This window comes from Lynx canadensis, chromosome F1 (genome assembly GCF_007474595.2).
Source record: "Lynx canadensis isolate LIC74 chromosome F1, mLynCan4.pri.v2, whole genome shotgun sequence".
NCBI lineage: Eukaryota > Metazoa > Chordata > Mammalia > Carnivora > Felidae > Lynx > Lynx canadensis.
This window is the reverse complement of record NC_044319.2, coordinates 41,989,415-42,010,079: the sequence shown is the minus strand read 5'-3', so window position 1 is coordinate 42,010,079 and position 20,665 is coordinate 41,989,415. Positions and strand designations below refer to the sequence as shown.

At 41.4% G+C, this 20,665-nt stretch overlaps 1 protein-coding gene and 1 non-coding gene across 20 annotated transcripts in view; both read right to left on the bottom strand.

The window, feature by feature from the left end:
• Positions 1-4,648: 4,648 nt before the first annotated feature.
• The window catches only part of ZC3H11A (zinc finger CCCH-type containing 11A), a 43,365-nt gene continuing 27,348 nt past the window's right edge, over positions 4,649-20,665 (bottom strand). For all 19 annotated transcript variants that reach the window (XM_030302953.2, XM_030302969.2, XM_030302970.2 and 16 more), the window contains 9 exons: positions 19,812-19,874; positions 18,606-18,704; positions 16,631-16,699; positions 11,739-12,242; positions 11,315-11,394; positions 8,886-9,216; positions 7,511-7,677; positions 7,076-7,143; positions 4,649-6,634 (listed from right to left, as the gene is read on the bottom strand). In XM_030302953.2, coding sequence (XP_030158813.1) covers positions 6,376-6,634; positions 7,076-7,143; positions 7,511-7,677; positions 8,886-9,216; positions 11,315-11,394; positions 11,739-12,242; positions 16,631-16,699; positions 18,606-18,704; positions 19,812-19,874 — 1,640 coding nt within the window. In that variant the 3' untranslated portion in view covers positions 4,649-6,375. The remainder of the gene's footprint in view (positions 6,635-7,075; positions 7,144-7,510; positions 7,678-8,885; positions 9,217-11,314; positions 11,395-11,738; positions 12,243-16,630; positions 16,700-18,605; positions 18,705-19,811; positions 19,875-20,665) is intronic.
• Positions 8,400-8,504, bottom strand: LOC115505795. The gene has a single exon (XR_003966149.1). It is a non-coding gene; the product is annotated as a U6 spliceosomal RNA (small nuclear RNA).

Sequence of the window (20,665 nt, the reverse complement as noted above, 5' to 3'; positions counted from 1 at the left end):
GTGATAGATTCAATTACATAAAAATTACGTAAAGTTTTGGGTGACTAAAAAGCCACCATAATAAGGCAAAGTCAAAAGATCTGGGAAAAGTATGTTTGCACCACATCAAACTAATGGCTAGTTTTATTAGTATATAAAGAACTTTTTAAAAATGCTCTTCTGGTTCTCTATTGCTGTGAAAGATTTCAAATAGTACCTTAAAACAACAAGTATTGTTACATTTCATGATTTTGTGAGTTAAGAATTTGGGCATTGCTCAGCTGGGCAACTTTTTTGCTTCAGAAGACAGACATATTCAAGGGCTTGGCGTGTGTATTTGGAAAGCTGGCCTCACTTGGGTGCCCCTCCATGTCTGTGTAGCCTCGGGGCCTCATACATGGTCTCTCTAGCAGACTAGATGCTTTCTTTGCTTTTCTTTTCTTTCCTTTTCTTTTTTTAAATAAAGTTTATTTGGGGCACCTGGGTGGCTCAGTCGGTTAAGCGTCTGACTTTGGCTCAGGTCATGATCTCACAGTCCGTGAGTTCGAGCCCCACGTCGGGCTCTGTGCTGACAGCTCAGAGCCTGGAGCCTGCTTCGGATTCTGTGTCTCCCTCTCTCTCTGCCCCTTCCCTGCTCATGCTCTGTCTCTCTCGGTCTCAAAAATAAATAAACATTAAAAAAATTTTAAATAAAGTTTATTTATTGATTTTGAGAGAGGGAGAGAGAGAAAGCATGAGTGGGGGAGCGACAGAGGGAGAGAGAGAGAACCCCAAGCAGGCTTCATGCTCAGTGCAGAGCCTGACAAGGGCTCACAGTCTCAAAAACTGTGAGATCACGAACTAAGCCAAAATCAATTCAGATGCCTAACCAACTAAGCCACCCAGGCACCCCTAGCAGAGTAGGAGGCTTTCTCACATGAGGATTCAGGCCTCTAAAAAAACCAAGGCTGAAGCCAACAGTATCTTTTAAAGGCCAGACCCGGAACGAGTTTATGGTCCACACCCCCAGTCAGGTTCAAGGGCTGGAAAAATAGAACCCACTTCTGTTAAAGGCTGAAGAATTTGCAGCCCCAGTCTGACCCAAAGATCCGAAATACAAATTGGCAGAAGTGAACAATTAGTTTATAGTAAAGGAAATACAGATGATCTTCCCACATATGAAAAGATGCCCAACTTCACTCATTATGAGATATGCACACTAATTTCCCCTGAGAAGCATAGACAAAGATCAAAGAGTGGTGGTAATGGCAATCATTAAGCTGCACTATTAGGTATTTAATCCTATAGATAAACTTACATGTGTGATATAATGTAATCACAGCAGCATCATGTCTATCAACAGGGAGTATCTCAATCACTGCATATTCGTATAGTATGATACTATGCAACTGTAATTAAGATCAAAGAAGCTCCTTGTGTCCTGATATGAAATGGTACCCCATATACAGTAAAGAGAAAAATCAGGCTATGGTATATCTGAGATTTATTTCAAAATAATTGCATGGGGGCTCCTGGGTGGCTCAGTTGGTTCGGCGTCTGACTCTTGGTTTCGGCTCAGGTCATGATCTTGCAGTTTGTGGGTTTGAGCCCTGCGTCCGGCTCTGGGTTGACAGGACAGAGCCTGCTTGGGATTCTCTCGCTCCCTCTCTGCCCCTTCTGCACTCGCTCTCTCACTCCCTCTCAAAAATAAACATTAAAGAAAAATGATAATTCCATGGAGTGAGCAGAGCTGAATCTCAGATGGGGTAAGCCTAAGGAGCAAAAGTAATCAATTATTATTATTATTATTTTGTAAACACTGCCCTCAATGTGGGGCTCAAACAACCCCAAGATCAAGAGTCACATGCTCTACCAACCGAGGGAGCCAGGTGCCCCTAAGGAGAAACATTTAAGGATTCACACTCACACATGCAAATATAACCCTGGGAGCGAGCACCTCCTTAAATTGCGCCCAGGCACCTTACCTGCCTCATCTTAGTCTCAGCCCTGGGGCCCAGAATAAGGGGTGGATAGTGGGTATGGGCGTAGATGAAACAGGATTTGTCACGAATTTGTAATTCATAATTTAAAACTTCATAGGAAAAAATATAATAAGCAAGGTGCAGATCATGGATTTAAACGATACTGTATGTAAATGAATTTGCACATATATTTGCATATATATTTGCATATATATGCAAATATCTATCTATCTATCTATCTATCTATCTATCTATATACCTAAGATCTCTCTGGAAGAATACCAAATGATAACGTTGGTTTTGGAGGAGAACTGGGTAGCTGGGGCAGGAGTAGGAAGGAGAATTTTTTATTGTATACCCTTAATATGTTTTCAATTTCGGTAATTGTAAATGAATATACAGTTGATCCTTGAACAATGTCAGAGTTAGAGGTGCCAACACCTCAGCCCCACCGTGCAGTGAAAACTCTGTGTATAACTTTTTACTCCCCTGAAGCTTAACTACTAATAGCCTGCTGTCGACGGGAAGCTTTGCTGATAACGTGAACAGTCTATTAACACATATTTTCTCTGTTTTATGTATTATATACTGAATTTTTTTTTAATTTATTTAAAAAAAATTTTTTTTTGTAATGTTTATTTATTTTTGAGAGAGACAGAGACAGAATGTGAGTGGGTTAGGGGCAGAGAGAGAGGGAGACACAGAATCCGAAGCAGGCTCCAGGCTCCGAGCCATCAGCACAGAGCCCGATGCGGGGCTCGAACTCACAGAGCTGTGAGATCACGACCTGAGCCCAAGTCAGACGCTCAACCGACTGAGCCACCCAGGCGCCCCTATACTGAATTCTTAAAATAAGCTGGAGAAAAGGAGATGTTAAGCAAGTTGTAAGAAAGAAAAAAAGAAGAAAGTCACCAGAAAGAGAAAATACACTTACAGTACTATGCATACATTCACTGAAAAAACCCAGAGTATAGGCTGGCTAGGCTAGAAGGGGATAGGGTGGTGGCAGGCTGGCCCCGGTATAGTGATATTCTGCAGCCTGGTGGCCTTGGTTTAGCAGGGGTAGCCACCGGTGGTGGTGGTTGGGGGGGGGGGGGGGCCTGTGGGTGGCCATATGGGCCTGAGTGCACAATACATCTGCCCCAACTGCCTGGAGGTGTACCACGGGCCCATGGCCACCAGCAGCTGCCTCCCCGAGCCCAGTGCACAGAGGACTCTGTGGCCAGGGCTCCCTATGCAGTAACATCCTTGCCCTTTGGGCCTCTGCCTCAGCCCAGTCTCCTGCCTGCTAGCGGCCCCCTGCTCAACCTACCTTGTAGCGACACAGGGCGACCAGCCACCCTGCCCAGTCCTGGGGCTCCCCGAGGCCATGGAGGGCCCAGGAGGTCTCCCCAGGTAGGGCAGCAGGTTCAATCTCTGCATCAGTGGCCTTCTCATGGGTCCCTTGAAGACCGGGGTGGACATCCACATATCTTTCGCTGTCAACTCAAAAAAAAAAAAAAAAAAAAAAATGCACGTATAAGTGGGCCTGTGCAGTTCAAACCAGTGTTGTTCAAGGGTCAACTGTATCACCAACTCCATCAATTCATTAAATAGTGGAAAGTACTATGAAACCTGTTTCCCTTTTTAAATTACAACTAATGTTTTCAATTACAGCTAATCGTAATGTTGGAAAATGCTGAGATTTTCACAACGCTCCCCAAGTGTCTGCAAAGTGGGCTTGAGAAACACTGGTCCAGAGAAACACACCCTGAGCGAAGAGTCAGCTCCAGGCCTCAATAGTCAACAGCATCCTTCCTCTCAGCTCAACTTCCCTGCGTCTCCACCAGAAGCCTCACAGCTTGCTGAATGACTAGGACGAATGAGCATTCCTAAGAGTGGGGTTGCAAAGCCAGGGGCAGTCTAGCAAAGATCAGCAGCCCCTGATACCGCTCAAGAGCTTTTTCATTCATCTGGCCACTTATTTTATGCCTTTTGTCATGGGCTGAAGTGTGCCCCCTGAAACTCCCATGTTGAAGCTCTACCCACTCCCCAACGGCAGCTCAGAATGTGACCGTAGTTGGAGACAGGCCCTTAACAGGGTAATTAAGGTTAAATGAAGTCAGATGGGTGGGGCCCATCTTGAAATTTCTGGCTGTGGCCAAACTCTGCAACATTTGGGCCCTCTTCTGTTAAAACTGCAAACCATCATCCCTCGAACCTCAACACACAATCTGTTTGCTATTTGTGAAAAGTTGATTGGACTTGTTGGAACTACTTTTGGACTATTAGAAAAAATCTATGTTCTCTGGTAACAAACTTATGTGTATTCCCTTGACCAAAAAATTGGCATGTTATATGAAAAAACTTGTCTGAAATTTTTAGGACCTCATGCTTGAAAAAAATTTTTTTCTCATGCTTGAAAATTCTTAATGGAACCCATTTAAGATCATTTCTAAACCCTCTCTTTAAAAAAAAAAACAAACGGCATTATTTGAGTTACAATGATAATGGAACTCAATTCAATTAATGTTGGGAAACCCTATGCAGCTAAAACTGAGCATACTTGTGGGTAAGTTTGGCAATACATCCTTGTGAGAGTTTTCTGAAGCGACACAGTCATCTGTGAAATTGGAGCATTTAAACAAGAGGCCAACGACGTTCTGACTGGGGCCCCTATCGAGACAGACCCTAGGCTGAAGTGACGTATGACCGCTTGACTCACAAGGTCCAGACTTTCCTACACCGGCTTTATTTAAAACACAAATAAGTATTTCTCTTTCTTGTAATGGCAAATGGTTCAAATAATGCTGAACATGAATCATTGACTAATACAAGGACTTTAAATATGAAACAAAATTATTTTTAAAAAAGCAAAAGAATAAAGGTTATATACAAAAGGGACCTGGAATCTTTAAGCTGATTCCAAAAATGAAATGAGTAGAAAATCTGTGGTGAAACCAGAACATTCCACCCCTGCTTTGGAGAAGGGCTATTATACAACATTCAGTCAGCTGAAGAAGGATTGGTAGAGAGGTGTCTATACATAAGTTTCAAGTCATTTTTGCTTGTGCAGAATCATCCAGATCTTCCCAAGACTGAATGGGCAGTCCTGTGGCTTTCTTCCTTTTCCATATTCCCAACAAGGCTACATGAAGTTCAACTCTCGATGAGCCGCTTACAACAGCAGTTCCTTAGGAGCCAACACGACAGGTGGGTCAGATTTCCCTATGAGAAACAAACTGGCCACCCACAGCAAAGTATCAAAATGGACAAGTCCTCCTTTCCTCTTCCTTCCGATTATGTACAACATGTCTCCTTTTAAGACTCTTCTCCCCATCATGCTTGTTCCTTCACACGTCTAAACCTTGAGGTGATACGAAGGAGACCGACATCAAGAAAAGAAAATTCAATTCCGAAATGAAGAGAACTGGAAGGTATACAATACACCCCCAGAGCATCTCAATAATCCCTGCTACAGTACGGTTCAGCGTACTGCTACAGTTCGTAGATAAATATTGGCAGCTTGGAGGAGTTCCATTTTTTTCCCCCTGGCGGTTAACGAGTACCAAATAAATACTGGGCGAGACGAGTTTGCTGGGAGAGTTAGAAATAAAAAATTAACCAATTTTTATCCCTGTGATAATTCAATGCCAGTAGGAGGCAAGTACTGAAGAAGAGAAGGGACAACTTTCATGCTAAAAAAAGAATTCCTCTAATCATTCTGTCACCATCTCTTGTTAAGAATCCAGGGAATCCCAGAAATAGAAAATTAGTTTCAGAGGACCCCTGAGGCACTTTAAAGCCTTAAAAAATTACAGTAATAATAAATTAGCTATTGCTTTTTAGAGGCTTACAGAGCAGCAGAAGCATGAAAATCAGGTTGAAAAAGTTATGTCCAGATTACAAGCTTTCTGAGCTGCTCAGCCCTCTCTAAAGCTTAGTTGGATCTCCAAATACCTTTAAAAAGACATACAATTTAACACAGACTGAGTGGATTTTTTGTTTAGTGGTAGTGTGAAATTTGGTCCTTAATGGCAGCAGCTGTCTTCATCCTTTTCAAACTCAGGTAACATTAAGTACATTAAGACAAGACATAAAAGAAATACACAGCAAAGGGGAAAAAAGCCCAAACTGACAAACACCTCAAGGAGTCACTAAGTTCTCTCGCACCCTTCGACTTGGATCTCCCTCTCAGTTTTTTTGTGGAGAGGTGTAAGACAAGACATTTTTCTTATAGATGCTAGACAATGGCATCGAATGGACAATGGTTATCAAGGGACTTTAAAAATCTGACCCCAAGGAATCCAGAACAGGTAATTCGGAGGTATACTTCTGATACGGGGCAAATTCTAGACTAAAGAAATGATCATCTTGGGTAAATGTTATAATAGATGAAACTAAGTCCAGTTTTTTGTTTTTTGTGTTTTTTTTTGTTTTAAGTGTTCTACCGCCTTCAGCTATCAATCATCTCTGACAGCTCAAGCAGAAGGTCATCTTCATCTTTCCCAGGATCCAAGTCGATCTCAGCTTCTAATTTGCCTCCTGAAATCTCCCATATTAGTTTCTCAAAATCATCCTCCACTGAAAGCGGGGGCTTTCCTGTTGAGGCAGAGCTGAGTCGGCGAGTTTTCGTAGCCACCTGGGATGAAGAAGGGCCAGATACTTCCGGTGGGGAGGGATCGGAAGAGGACTGGACTGGAGGCAGCGCAAGACTGTAAGAAAAAAACCCAAAAGATTATTAGAAAACTGCCTTGTCAGTGGTTGGCTGAATGGTCCTACCATTCAATGGTCCCACCCACTGAATGTCTCAGGAACACAAAGAGTTAGCAAAGAGCTGTTTCTGATAAAAAACGTAACACAGAACTGTTTTACTGATTTGGGACAAAGCATTTTCATCCTTTAAAGAAGCGGAATTCAAACAGATATTTAAAACATAAAAAAAATAATAATAATACAGTCAATATATAAACAATGGCACCAAAGGAGAACAGCAACCCCGAGTATCATGTTTTCTTGCGATTAACTGGAAGCTTACATTTACTTAGACGTGGCCAAATCGGCAATGTTCAAATGTTTATTAAGCAGTGTTATTCTCCAGAGCATAAATAAGAAGAGTGGCCTAAAGTCTGCTTAGGAAGAATCGCAAGTATTACCTGTCTCTGGGTTTTTCTGTCTCAGGCAGAGCGACTGACTTGTCCTCAGAGAGGAGTGGGACGACAGCCTACAAAAGGAAAAGTAAGGCGATTCAGTGGGAGGCAGGCTTTTTTTTATTTGAACATACTCATGTTCTTTTGCCACTTTCTCAGAATCTTGGTTATTATTCTGGAAATCCAAGAATAAATAGTCCCAAGACTGAGTGCCGAAACAGGCAAAATATCTTGCTGCCCAAGAATTCGCTTTAAAAAAAAAAATCCCATTCTGCCACCCCACAAAGGTGTGCTTGTAGATGGAGACTACGGTAACAACCTAAACTACCAAGATGCGGAGGCAACGGCAGAAGCGGCACAGAGGCAGGGAGCTGGCAGAGCTCCTCTCCCGGCTTTCCTCCCACACCGCTCACAGCAGCATCTAGTTGGATCTACGCTTACCACAGCTGCTTTCCTGGTGGGGCTTTCCTGTAGGACGCTGCTGGAGCCGAGTGGCTTCACAGCTGCAATGACAGCAGGGTGCACCTCCGCCGCCTTGCGCTTGGGGGCCAACTTGGGGGATGAGACCACTTTAACGACAGATGGCTTCACGTTGACTTTGGGTTTAGCTACAAGGGACAGAAAATATCTGATTAAGAGCTAGAATAATTCCTCTTTCACATGGAGAATAATTTAGAATATCGACCTTCCTTCACAATACTGGAAATAACACACACACCCCAAAATGAAAACAATCCATGAACGATCTGCACTATACATGTGGGCATAATGTAGATGTATACTCAAATAATCCCTTCCAGTGGCTCTTGAATTTGCTGTTCTTCCATTCCCTGGTGTTTTCCTTCTTCAAAACCAGAGGAAAGATACACCACAGAAAGCTTTTTCCCCCACGGAGATGTAACTGACATATTAACATTATATTAGCTTAAGGCATACAACATAATGATTCAATATACTGTGATCGGATGACGGCCATAAGTCTACTTAGTACATACACAGTTACAATTTTTTGTGTGTGAGAACTTTTAGGATCTACTCTCCTAGCAACTTTCAAATATGCAATGCGGTTTTTTTTTTTTTAAATTTTGTTTTCTAACGTTTATTCATTTTTTAAGAGAGAGAGTAAAAGTGGGGGAGGGGCGGAGAGAGACGGAGACACAGAACCTGAAGCGGGCTCCAGGCTGTCAGCAGGGAGCCCTTTGCGGGGCTCGAACCCATGAATCGTGAGATCATGACCTGAGCTGAAGTTGGACGCTTAGCCACCTGAGCCACCCAGGTGCCCCTGCAACACAGTAGTTAACTATGGTACGTTACGTCCCATGACTTGTTTAAAAATATGCAATCCTTCACGAATCTGCATGCCATCCTTGCCTGGGGGCCATGCTAGTCTTCTCTGCAGCGTCCCAATTTTAGTTACGTGCTGCCGAAGCGAGCTTTAGGCAAAGCTCTTTCTCTCCTTTTTTTTTTTTTTTCCAGTTTATTAACTGATTTTGAGAGAGAGAGAATCTCAAGCAGACTCTGCGCTGTCAGCATGGAGCCCAATGTGGGGCTCGAACCCACAGCCCGTGAGATCACGGCCTGAGTCGAAGTCGACCGCTCAACCTGAGTCAGGCACCTCTAACAGCAACTTTAAATTCTGAGAAAGGAACTCCTCTAGTTTTGTCTTTATTTTAAATAGAATTATCAAAAATCCTACTCTCCACCTGCGTGACCAGCATACAACACAACCGGAATCTGACTCAACTGTTGCCAGGAGTTACTAGAAACTCGGCAATTGTGAAATCCTAAAGCAACACACTTTAGCAAAACCACTCACCTTTACCCCTTTTTTCCAAGGTCTGTGATGCACATTTCACATTCAATATTGAGTCCCCAATTCCTGAGGTTTCTACCTCTGCTTTTTGGGACGACTTTGTGGGCAGCCGCTTTGTCAGGTGCCGTGTGATGCCTGGCGCAGCCGCGAGCAGGGCCTTCTCTGCTATCTGAGTGTTGCAGGAGTCTACATCTCCCCGAAGGGGTGTCAAAACTGATTTTTCCTTCTGCGTCGTTCCCCTCTCCAATTGTTTCTGCATGTGCTTCTCTCTCATGGTCTCACATCTCTTGGCTTGAATTTTAGGGATGCCAACTCCCGTGGTCTCTTCTGAAGCCTGTGGATAAATTTAAATGACAGATTTGAAAACTTAGTACCCCCAACAATCTGTATGATAATTATTATTTGTAAGCTACCAGGCTTTCTTTAGATCTCAAAAACAAAAACAAAAAACAAAAAACAAAAAACTTAGGGCACCTGGCTGGCTCAGCTAGTAGAACATGCAACTCTTGATCTCAGGGCTGTGAGTTTGAGCCCCACATTGGGTATACAGGTTACTTAAAAATAAAATCTTTATCTATCTATCTATCTATCTATCTATCTAAAAGTAGGCTTCACACCCAGCACAGAGCCCAACGTGGGGCTTGAACTCATGCCCAAGAGCCAGATCCAACTGAGTCACCCAGGCACCCCAAAATTTAAATCTTTAAAAAAAACAAAACAAAAAACTTGTTTCAAAGAAAAAAACTAAAGCTGAAACTAATATAATACTATGTCAATTTTATTTCAATTAAGAAAATCTTATTTATAAGTTACTAGGCTGACCTCTAAGTCTAGCAGAGTTTGATGTGATCTAGAACACAAGAGCTGATATTAAACGGAAAATGACAAGCTGAAGATGAACGTTCAAGATACATGGAACAAGGGGCACCTGGGTGGCTCAGTCAGTTAAGCGACCGACTCTTGATTTCCACTCAGGTCATGATTTCCTGATTGGTGGGACTAGGCCCTGCATTGGACTCTGTGCTGACAGCACGGAACCTGATTGGGATTCTCTCTCTCCCCCTCTCTCTGTCCCCCCCCCCCCCGTGCATGTGTCTGCATGCTCTTTCTCAAAATAAACATTAAAAAAAAAAAAATGTGTGGAACAACAAAAACCCCAGTGTTATAGGATAGATGATCTTGACCCTAAGTCAACTACAAACGCCTCCTAATCAGACACTGGCACTACATCTACATGTCCAGAAACAGACTATATTGACATAATAGAACATTACGTGGCCAACTAATGTCTTGAAGAATTATGAATACAGCATAATTAAAGCAGGCTGCAAAATGATACACTGTAGAGTTCTCAATTACTTTATTTTTTTAATGTTTACTTTTGAGAAACAGAGAGAGTGGGGGAGGGGCAAGAGAGACAGAGAGAGAGAGAGAGACAGAGACAGAGAGAGAGACAGAGAATTCCAAGCAAGTTCTGTGCTGTCAGTCTAATGCGGGGCTCAAACCCATAAACTGTGAGATCATGTGACCTGAGCCAAAATCAAGAGTCAGATGCTTAACCAACTGAGCCACCCAGGAGCCCCTCAACCATTTTCTAAACATGAGTTAAACACTGAACAAGTTCACATATACATGTGTATATAAACAAAAGGCTTGCAAGAAATCCATGAAGAAACCTAATGGTTACTACATCTGAGTTGTGGAATTATAAGCATTATTCTTTATTAAAAAAATAAAAGTTCCCAAGTTTTGTACAATGGGTGACATTATGCTTAATTTAAAAAATATTAAATGGGTGGCTCAGTCAGTTAGGCGCCCGACTTCGGTTCAGGTCATGATCTCATGGTTTGTGGGTTCGAGCCCTGCACCGGGCTCTGTGCTGAGAGCTCAGAGCCTGGAGTCTGCTTCAGATTCTGTTTCTCTCTCTCTCTCTCTGCCCCTCCCCGGATCACACTCTCTCTCTCTCAAAAATAAACATTGAAAAAAATTTTTTTAAAATATTAAATGGGGGTGCCTGTGGCTCGGTTGGTCAAGCATCCGACTTTGGCTCAGGTCGTGATCTAGCAGTTCATGAGTGAGAGCCCCTCATTAGGCTCTCTGCTGTCAGCATGGAGCCAGTGTCAGATCCTCTACCCACCCCACCTCCCCCGCTTGTGTGAGCTCTCCCACACTCTCTCTCTCAAAATAAACATTAAAAAAATATTAAGTGGCCAATTAAAAACAACTTTAAAGGAGTAGAGAACACGGAGATACACAGAAGTACAGAAAACTCTCACAGAAAATTATAAGCACAGTGAAAGCTTGTTTCCCTAACTTATCAGTGAAATGTTACATAGAAATTTATTATGCTAAAACTAAAAGGCACATTTTACCATTCATTTGGCCTTTGCTTGCCATGAACAAAACTATACAATGATCTAAAATAAACTCACCTCTTTAGCCTCTGTTCTAGTAACAGTGCTCTGAGAAACCACTTCACTTCCTTCTTGAAGTTTCTTCTCTTCTTTTGTACCTATATTCACATTAAACACATCATCAATTCTCTCACTTAGGCTGCAACTTCAGTAACAGATTAAAGCAAAACTTTCTTCATAAAAATAAAGATAAGATAGGACAACTAAAATTGTAGATAAAGCCCATCGTCCTCATAAAGCTTAGAAATGCCTGTTAAAATATCAAAGGTCTACAGAGCGCTCCTGTAAAGAAACAGCTTAACTTCATCGGATCCAGTGGTCTTCAAAGTTATCCGAGTACAGTTCTGGCAGAACTCCTACGAACACAGAGCGCACCACCACCCTCTGACACACGACTTGGGGAAACGGGGAAATGGCACCACAGACTGAACTGTGTCCTTACCTGGTTTTTTTGTGATTCGGAGAAGCCGCCTTGCCCCGGGGGTGGCCTCGGGTTGCTGCTGGGAACCGATGCTGCTCTCTGAGCTCTGCTGCCCGCGCAGCGCCTTCTCCTGTTTAATCTCTTCCAGCGTCTTGATGTGCACTTCCTGCATAGACTTGGTTCTCCCTGCGGGCTCCTCCGACGTTACTTTGCTGATGACTAGAGGTGGCAAAACCACCGTTTTTTTAATTTCGCTGTCGGCCTTCAGCTTGATACAAGTTACATCCTTTTTGTTTTTTTGTCTCTCTGCTTCCTGCTGCCGATGTTTCTTTTCTGCCAAGACCTCAGAGAAGGTTTTGATTCGGATAGTGGAGGGGCTTCTTGTTCCTAAAGTAGAATCATCGACTTTTGAAGGTCCGTCTGTCTTGAGTTTAGGTTGTAATTCTCCACGTTTCTGACTAGCTTTTTCAAGAAGAATTTCTTCTAATGTCTTCACGTGAATCTCACCAACTTTAGTAACTTTCTCTGTTTTCATGGGGGGAAAAAACAAGTCACTGTATTTGGAGTTTATCTCTTAACAACTTACGATCTTTCTGTTCTTGGATCAGGACAGAGTCCTAACAGAGTAGTATCATTTAGGCAGGTAATTAAAATGATCAAAGTATTATTAGTCTCATTTTCAGTTTCAGAATACTCCAAGTTTCAGGAAGTGGCCCTCAAGGAAAACTCTTAGGTGGCAAAAATTACTGATTTGTTAGAGTTCTATTCAGAAGCTTATTCCCGACGAACCTCAAAGCCACTTACTAGCTGGAGAAATCTGTCATTGTAAATCTCACCAAACTAGTAATGAACTAATTCTTCCATTCATTTATAGATCTAAACATGTGCTGGACACCGTGCTAGAAAAAGAACGGTAAGCAAAACACGGTATCTACCCACATGTAATTTAAACTCTGAGAGACCAAACAGGCAACAACAAAGTGTGATAATAACGTTGTGATATGTTGTTGTTTTTTCAGTAAGCTCTACACCTAACACGGGGGCTTGAACTCATGACCCTGAGATCAAGAGTCACACTCCCTCCCCTAAGGACTTAGCCAGCCAGGCGCCCCAACAATGATAATCTGATACAGGAAGTGTGATGCTAACACACAGGAACAGACAGCAAGAACCCCAACCTCTGCCCAGGAACCGGTGAAGGGAAGCTTTTCAGAGGAAGTAATATTTAAGTGATATGTGAAGGATGAAAAGGAGGTGAGACGGGTCCAAGACAGAAGAGAAATGGGAAAGGCTCAGAGAGTGGCATGCCCCCGAAGAGCTATTTTTAATGACACATTCATCATTCTACATCTGTTTGAAGAGCAAATTCACACTGACAGATATGCCTGTCCTCACTACCGAAGGGCTAAAATAAAGAATGATGTAATGTGGGAAAATTTGGAGACTGTACACACACATTTGATAAGTGAATGACAGCTCTTCATGCAAGATCAAAACCCAAAAATATCCTTTAACAACCTTAAACACATCACACTTGGTTTCACCTTTTGAACCTTTGAATGTGCCGTCCCTTCTACACAGAATATTCCCTACTGGTCTTTCTCCTGCTGCCTAGTTAGTTTTAACTGAGTTCAGTTTAGAACCTGACACCCTCCAATCTAGCTGATTTCTCTGATCATAGCACTGCTCACACAGTACTTCAAGTGTGTGTATATCCAACCACACCAGATAGATACTTCATGAAAAGGGGCTATATTTAGTTATCTGAAATATGTCAGTACAGTAGCTGTACATAGACAGCACTCAAACAGATACTGAATCACTTCCTTAGGTTTCTCGAATACAAATTCTTCCATTTGAAGACAGTGGGCTGATCTCAGAATTACCACTCCAAGGGAGCGCGTGAACGGGGACATGAAGACCTTGTTTCCCCACTCTACCAACATTTTATCAAAACGACAGAGAAGATAGTAAAAGTAGAAGAAATCCACAGCGCTGGAAAACAAGGCTACCACCGGCAGAGCATAAATCTTGAGGGGTTTCTGAGATAAGACAGCAGCTGTCTGAATTTACAGAAAAACAGAAAAAGAACAAAAAAAAACCTGTAGGAGTGAGATCTGTTCTTCCCAGCAGAGCCAAAGAAAACCCGCCAAACTAGCAGGAAAAGCAACAGTGGGTAGAAACGTAAGGATGGGAGGCACCTGGATGGCTTAGTCAGTTAAGCATCCGACTCTTGGTTTCAGCTCAGGTCATCATCTCAAGGCTTGTGAGATTGAGCCCCACATTGGGCTCTCTGCTGACAGTGCGAAGTCTACTTGGGATTCTGTCTCTCCCTCTCTAACCCTCCTGCTTTCACGCTCACACGCTCTCTCTCTCAAAATAAATAAACTTAAAAAAAAAAAAAGGCACTTTCATGATGAAACTTAAAAAAATAAAGGAAAAAAGAAATTTAAGGATGACTTATAGAACAGCTGGACCAGTCATGACCTTCTCCTGAGAACTGCTCCCTAAAACGAGGAGAATCCGCTGGGGAGGGGAGCACATTAGGAGGTCGGGGCTGAAGGGAGAAGATGAAACAAATGACAAGCAGAAAAAGAACAGGGGACAAGAAGAAAAAGTACAGCTAGGGAAGGAAAGAAAGTGGCTGTGCTCTGAAAGTAAAGAAACTTCTTACTGTGGCAATGGTATGAGCCCCCAGTCTTCTAGCCTGCAACCCACACAACTGCCTTTCAGTACACCTTCCCCACTTAGGCGGACCTTACTTGTGTCTCCCAGTCAGGAGGGAGGATCACCTGAGGACAAGTTGGTTAGAACCCACACAGGAAACTCCGGCTAGGAACTTACAGCTATGAAAAAGCAGTAACATTAAAAGTGAACCAGAGACGCCTGGGTGGATGGCTCAGTTGGTTGAGTGTCTGACTCTTGATCTGGACTTAGGTCATGATCCCAGCGTTGGGGGACAGAGCCCTATGTCTGGCTCTGCACTGAGCATGGAGCCTGCTTAAGATTCTCTCTTCCTCTCTCCTCTCTCTGCTTGTGCACTCTCTAAAATTAAAAGAATAAATTAAAAAAAACAGTGAACCAAAATAGAAGCGATGAAGATGACCAAATAATATACTCACACATTTTTTAAAAGGTTCAAATTAGAAACTCCAGAGCAGCCTGAAATCAGGCTGTAAAAGATGGAGAAATCAGAGAACCAAAAAAGGGTCTTGGAAAACAAAAACACAAGTGCAAAAATAAATCCAACAGAAGGAACTAATAAAAAAAACCCCACCAACCTGGTCAAAAACCAGCCATCTAGAACAGGTTTAACAAACTATAGTTGCTGGGCCCAATATGGCCATGATCTCAATTTTATAAATACAACTTTATTAGAACATAGCTGCACGGACGCATTTACATATTGTACAAGGCTGCTTTCACACCACAACGGCAGGGTGGAGTAGTTGCAATGGAGACCACAAACCTTTGCAAAGCCTAAAATATTTACTATATTCCTGACCTAGAAAATAAAGCCAAGCAAAGACCATAGAAGGTGAGGCAAAACCCCAAAACCCAAAGGAATGGAGAATATGAAGACAAGATTAAAACACATGAGAAGCCTATGTCCAAAAGTTCCAACCTCTGTCTAGTAAGAATTCCACAAATAGAAAACTAAAAAGAAGGGTGGGAAAGGAATACTCAAAGAAATTGGAAGAATGTTTTCTAGAACTAAAAAAAGGTAAGTCCTTAGATTTGAAGGGCCCACCTGAATACTGGTCTGAATGAACAAAAAGTTCCACGTTTAGAGCCACCGTACTAAAGTCACAGCATAGTAGGGAAGGGTAAAGAAAATCCCAACTACAAGTTTCTGAAGAATAAATTCAGGTTCTTTACAAGGGTAATAATGTTTGACATCAGACTCCCTTTTTATGATGCTGGCAAAATCTTAACACACAAACCAGATGAAGACAGTATGAAAAAAGAGCACATGCCAACACGATTCATAAACAGATATAAAAACTAAAAAGCATCAAAGTGAGGAGCGCCTGGCTGACTCAGTCAGTAGAGTGTGCAACTCCTGCTCTCTGGGTTGAGAGTTTGAGCCCGACTTTGGGTACAGAGAGTACTTAAAAAAAAACAACAAACGAACAAAAAAAACAACCAAACATCAAACTGAATCTAGCAATGTATAAAAAAGCTGAAGGGCTAGAGTACATGTTCATTTTACTATTCATTAAACTGCATACATGTATATGCTAAGTAGTTAGACTTTCAAATTTAAAAGTTTTAAAAATTACGGGTGGCTCAGCTAGTGAAGCATGTGTGTCTTGATCTCAGGGTTGTGGGTTTGAGTCCCATGTTGGGTGTAGAGATTACTTAAAAATTAAAATCTCAATATAAGGAAGAAAATTAAAATACTTAAAACCTCAACACCCAAATAAAACAAACGTTAATATTTTGGTGTATTTTTTGCAGTGTTCTTTGTAGGCACATACTTTTATCTTTACAAAACTGGAGTCATCTCATATATATGGATGCTACTCCCGACAGTAAGTTTCTAGAATAAGAAAATAAATTTCATCACTCCCATAAAATAAGGTTCTTACCCTACATCAAAAAGTCAAAAGCACTATGTGTTCTTTCGTAACCTTTCTTCATTCAATATAATGTGAGAAATTTTCCACATCATTATTGTTAAAACATGGCTTATGACAATAATTACGTTAGTACATAACTACCTTAATTGAACTGGATTTCTTTTTGTTGGCTATTTAGGTGGTTTCCAGTTTCTTACTACTAATGCTATGGTGAACTAATGATTTTGCCATCTTTTAAGAAGAGGATTCATACCAGTGAGTAATTAATTACTTAGATTGTTACGGCAAGGAAAAAAAAAATAACAGAAGCTGGTTTTAGAGTTTACTTACCTGCTGCCTCCTCACTGTTTGGACCAGCTGACATGCCTAATCGCTCCTTCAGAGACTTGGAAACGTGAACTGTAAAGAAAAAAGAAAAAAAAAGTTGAACCCAGACTTTTTTCTTCATTATTATTATTACTATTATTTTTTAACTTAGAGAGAGAGCATGTGCACGTGAGTGGGCAAGAGGGAGAGAGAATCTTAAGCAGGCTCCATTCTCCATGCAGAGCCTGACACAGGGCTTGATCCCATGATGTTGGGATCATTACCAGAGCTGAAATTAAGAGTTGGACACCTGACTGAGCCACCCAGGTGCCCCAGAACTTCCCCCCCAAAGTTTACAAATTTGGCTTATGCTTCTCTTCTAATGCAAATTCTCAAAAAACAAACAAAAAAAACCCTCTTAAGATCTTAAAATTTTTCTTTTCAACAAAACAGACCTATGTGAATCATGAATTCCCTAGAGTATTCCAGAAAGCTTAAAAATTTTTTTCTTAGATCTGAAAAGCAAAAACTACTGAATTCAGGGAAATAATTTTGTTATTGTACAGCCTTCTAAAGTCTTAGTGGCATCAAAAGGCTCCCATCCCTCAAATCTATTTTACTTATTTAAAAAAAAGGTTTTTTTAATGTTTATTTATTTCTGACAGAGAGAGAGAGAGAGAGAGAGAGAGAGGGCATGAGTGGGGGAGGGGCAGAGAGAGAGGGAGACACAGAATCCGAAGCAGGCTCCAGGCTCTGAGCTGTCAGCACAGAGCCCGGCGGGGGTCTCGAACTCATGGATAGTGAGATTATGACCTGAGCTGAAGTTGGATGCTCAAATGACTGAGCCACCCAGGTGCCCCTCAAATCTATTTTAAAATAGGCTTCTTAGGTATGAAAATTTTCAATATGATCAATAGGCCAGGAGAAAAAGGGTATAGCTGCATAGAAAAAGAATAACTTCTACTCGCTCTGAGAAGGCAAGGAAGACTCTAAATAAGAACAGCTACCCATCAAAGCCTCTTGGAGGGCGCCTGGGTGGCTCAGTTGGTTAAGCGTCCAACTTTGGCTCAGGTCATGGTCTTGCGGTTCGTTGAGTTCAAGCCCCGCATCAGGCTCTGTGCTGTCACTGCAGAGCCCACTACAGATTTCCTGTCCCTTTTTCTCTCTGCCCCTCCCTGCTCATGCTCTCTCTCTCTCAAAAATAAACATTAAAAAAAGAGAGAGAAGTTAAAACTAAACACAATAAAAAAAAGTTTTGTTTTTTTTTTTTTTAGTAATTAACACCAGTGTTTCATTGCTAAGTCATAAAAGGAAAAAAAAATTCCAACCTTGATTTCTTTCCATAAATAGAACTTCAACTAGGTAATCACTCTAACTCCCAAACATCCTCAAGTTAGTCCATATCTCTCCATACCAACTTCCAGGACCACTATATCTATGTCACTAACTCCTCTCCTCCAGATTATTTTAACATCCTGCTAACTAATATTCTGGACAGCATTCTTGTCTCCTTCTAATCTTTCTCCGTATTTCAGGCAGGGTCATGGTTCTAAAATGCATATCTGAGCTTTTGATTCTCCTTCATAACCTTCCCATGGATTGCTACTAAGCCCAAAGGCCCTACAATGGCTTAAAAAGCTTTATATGGGGGTGTGTGGGAGGCAGGAGTCGGACACATAACCGATTGAGGCACCCAGGTGCCCAACACCGTGTACTTTTTCGGTCACAGAATTTATCACAATATATAGAAATATTCCCGTCTGCCATTATACTATAAACTTCTGAGGACTGTGATGGTATTTATTTTATCCAGTGGCATCTACCTAGAATCTAGCAGAGTAAACACTCAAATGTTTGTTGTTGAATACAGACACAAGATAATCTGATTTACCTGAACAACAACCACAAAAAATACAAACCATCCTTGATAACATTACGAGAGAAGCGTCATGATTACACACACACGCACACACGCACACGTGTATTAGAATGAAGGTACCTTTCTTTGGTGCTTTGTCAGTGTTTGTTTCTGTAGCTTCAACTTTCTTCCCTAACCTCTGTGCAAGGCTACGCTTTAATGGAGGATCGCTGTCACCACCTACAAACACACAGAACTTAGTTTAAGAGTTTAAATCCATCTTCAACAAGGTAAAGAACTATAAGCAAACAGACAACACAGAATAATTGTTAAGTTTTCTGCGTTTATATGGTGTGTTCATTCACTAGCTTCCTTAGAATTCAGTGTTAGAGAATACAAAGGTAGCAGAAAGAAAAAATAAGGAACAAAAAATTAGAACACACATACCAACACCTACCAAATAATAGACTAAAACTACAAATGGCCCTGAATGAGAAGCACTGATTAAGGCCAAAATTCAGAATTGGGATTATGTGGGAAAAAAACCAAAAACAAAAACACATACAAACAAAAATCTTATTTGGCCAACTGCTGAATTCTAGGCATATCTGGGGTTAAATGCACCTGTGATGATTAGGTGACCAGCAAAGCAATCATTACATTTTCCTGTGACATGAAGACTCTGAAGACTAAATAGCCCTCTCTTCTAGATAAGAAATCTAAGGTTATGAAGGATTCTGTAGGTTCATGAAGTCGCCAATTAGTGATAGAGCCAAGACCTGAACCAGGTTTCCCGCCCCCTGGTTTGCTGTCTTGTACTGCTCTACACAAGGTGTCTACGTGTCACCAGCTGAAAGTTGTTTTTCAGGTTGCCCGACTGAAGGTATCATCTTTGCAGGGTCCAATCAGAAACTGGAGAGACTAGACACAAGGTAGGATTTTTCTCTCCATTCTCATTTGTAATTTAAATGTGAAACCATAAAATCACAAAGTTTACATGTGTGCTGACATTTAAATAAAAAGTCGTATTTTTTAGCTAAAAAAACTCAAGTTCCAATCTGTCCATAGAAACAAAGAGATATCTTCTTTACGGTTTTTTCAACACAGTACCTTCTAAAAAGCTGGTTATAGTCTAAATTGTAACACTACAAATTTCTGTAATCAATAAAAGGTATTAACGCATACGTGAAAAACATCAAGAAATTCTGTAAGTTCTTGCAGCCAAGAACTCAGAAGGACCAGCAAATCAGTATCGACAGGACATTCATGCAAAGGGAGTTCTGGAGGACATATCATATTAATGCACAAACAGAAAACCACAAAGGATCTGCCCCAAATTTATCTCACCTACTGAAAATTTTCGTTTTCCCAGTCTCTCGGTTAGACTCAATCTTACCAAGGGTTCTTCTCCTGAAATGGCAAAAACAGGATTTCTCTACCATTAGTCCATTTTTCTGTATTCAGTAACTAATAATGGGTTACAACGTATGCTCTGATAAGTCCACCCAGGAAGTCTCTTGAAAGTCAGGTCTCAGTATTAAGACTATACCTCACCGGAATTAAAAAATAAATTAATTATTTAAAAAAAAAAGACTATATCTCATTGGGAAAAAAAGATTTAACCTATTAAATAATTTTTTAAAAAGTTTATTTATTTGAGAGTGAGAGCATGGGAAAGGGCAGAGAGAGAGGGAGAGAGAGAGGATCCCAAGCAGACTGCGCTGTCAGCGTAGTGCCTGACGAGGGGCTCGAACTCATGAATCATGGGATCATGACCTCTAAGTCAAAACAAAGAGTCGGGTGCTTAGCTGACTGTGCCATCCAGGTGCCCTATTAAATAATAATTTAAATAGCCAAATGCGCAGCCCAAAGGGAATTAGTAACACAGTCCTAATTCTAACAGTAGCCAAGCATATGAACACAGGCTGTGTTCTGACCAACTGATTATAAAACCCAAGCTCTTCTTTTTGCTTGTGCACCTCGATACGCTCAATGAAACCACACTCTACTCCATTGTTAACCCTTGTACAGAACTTTGATTACCAGCAAAAAGTGAGCTCTCTTTCTTCTAATTCTTTGTTGTTTCAACAGCACATTTAAATGTATCTACACTACACTTACTTAAGTCATTATCTCTTACCACATTTAAAACTATTAAGAGAAAAGACTTCCATTTTTCTACAGCTTAAAGATTTTATTAT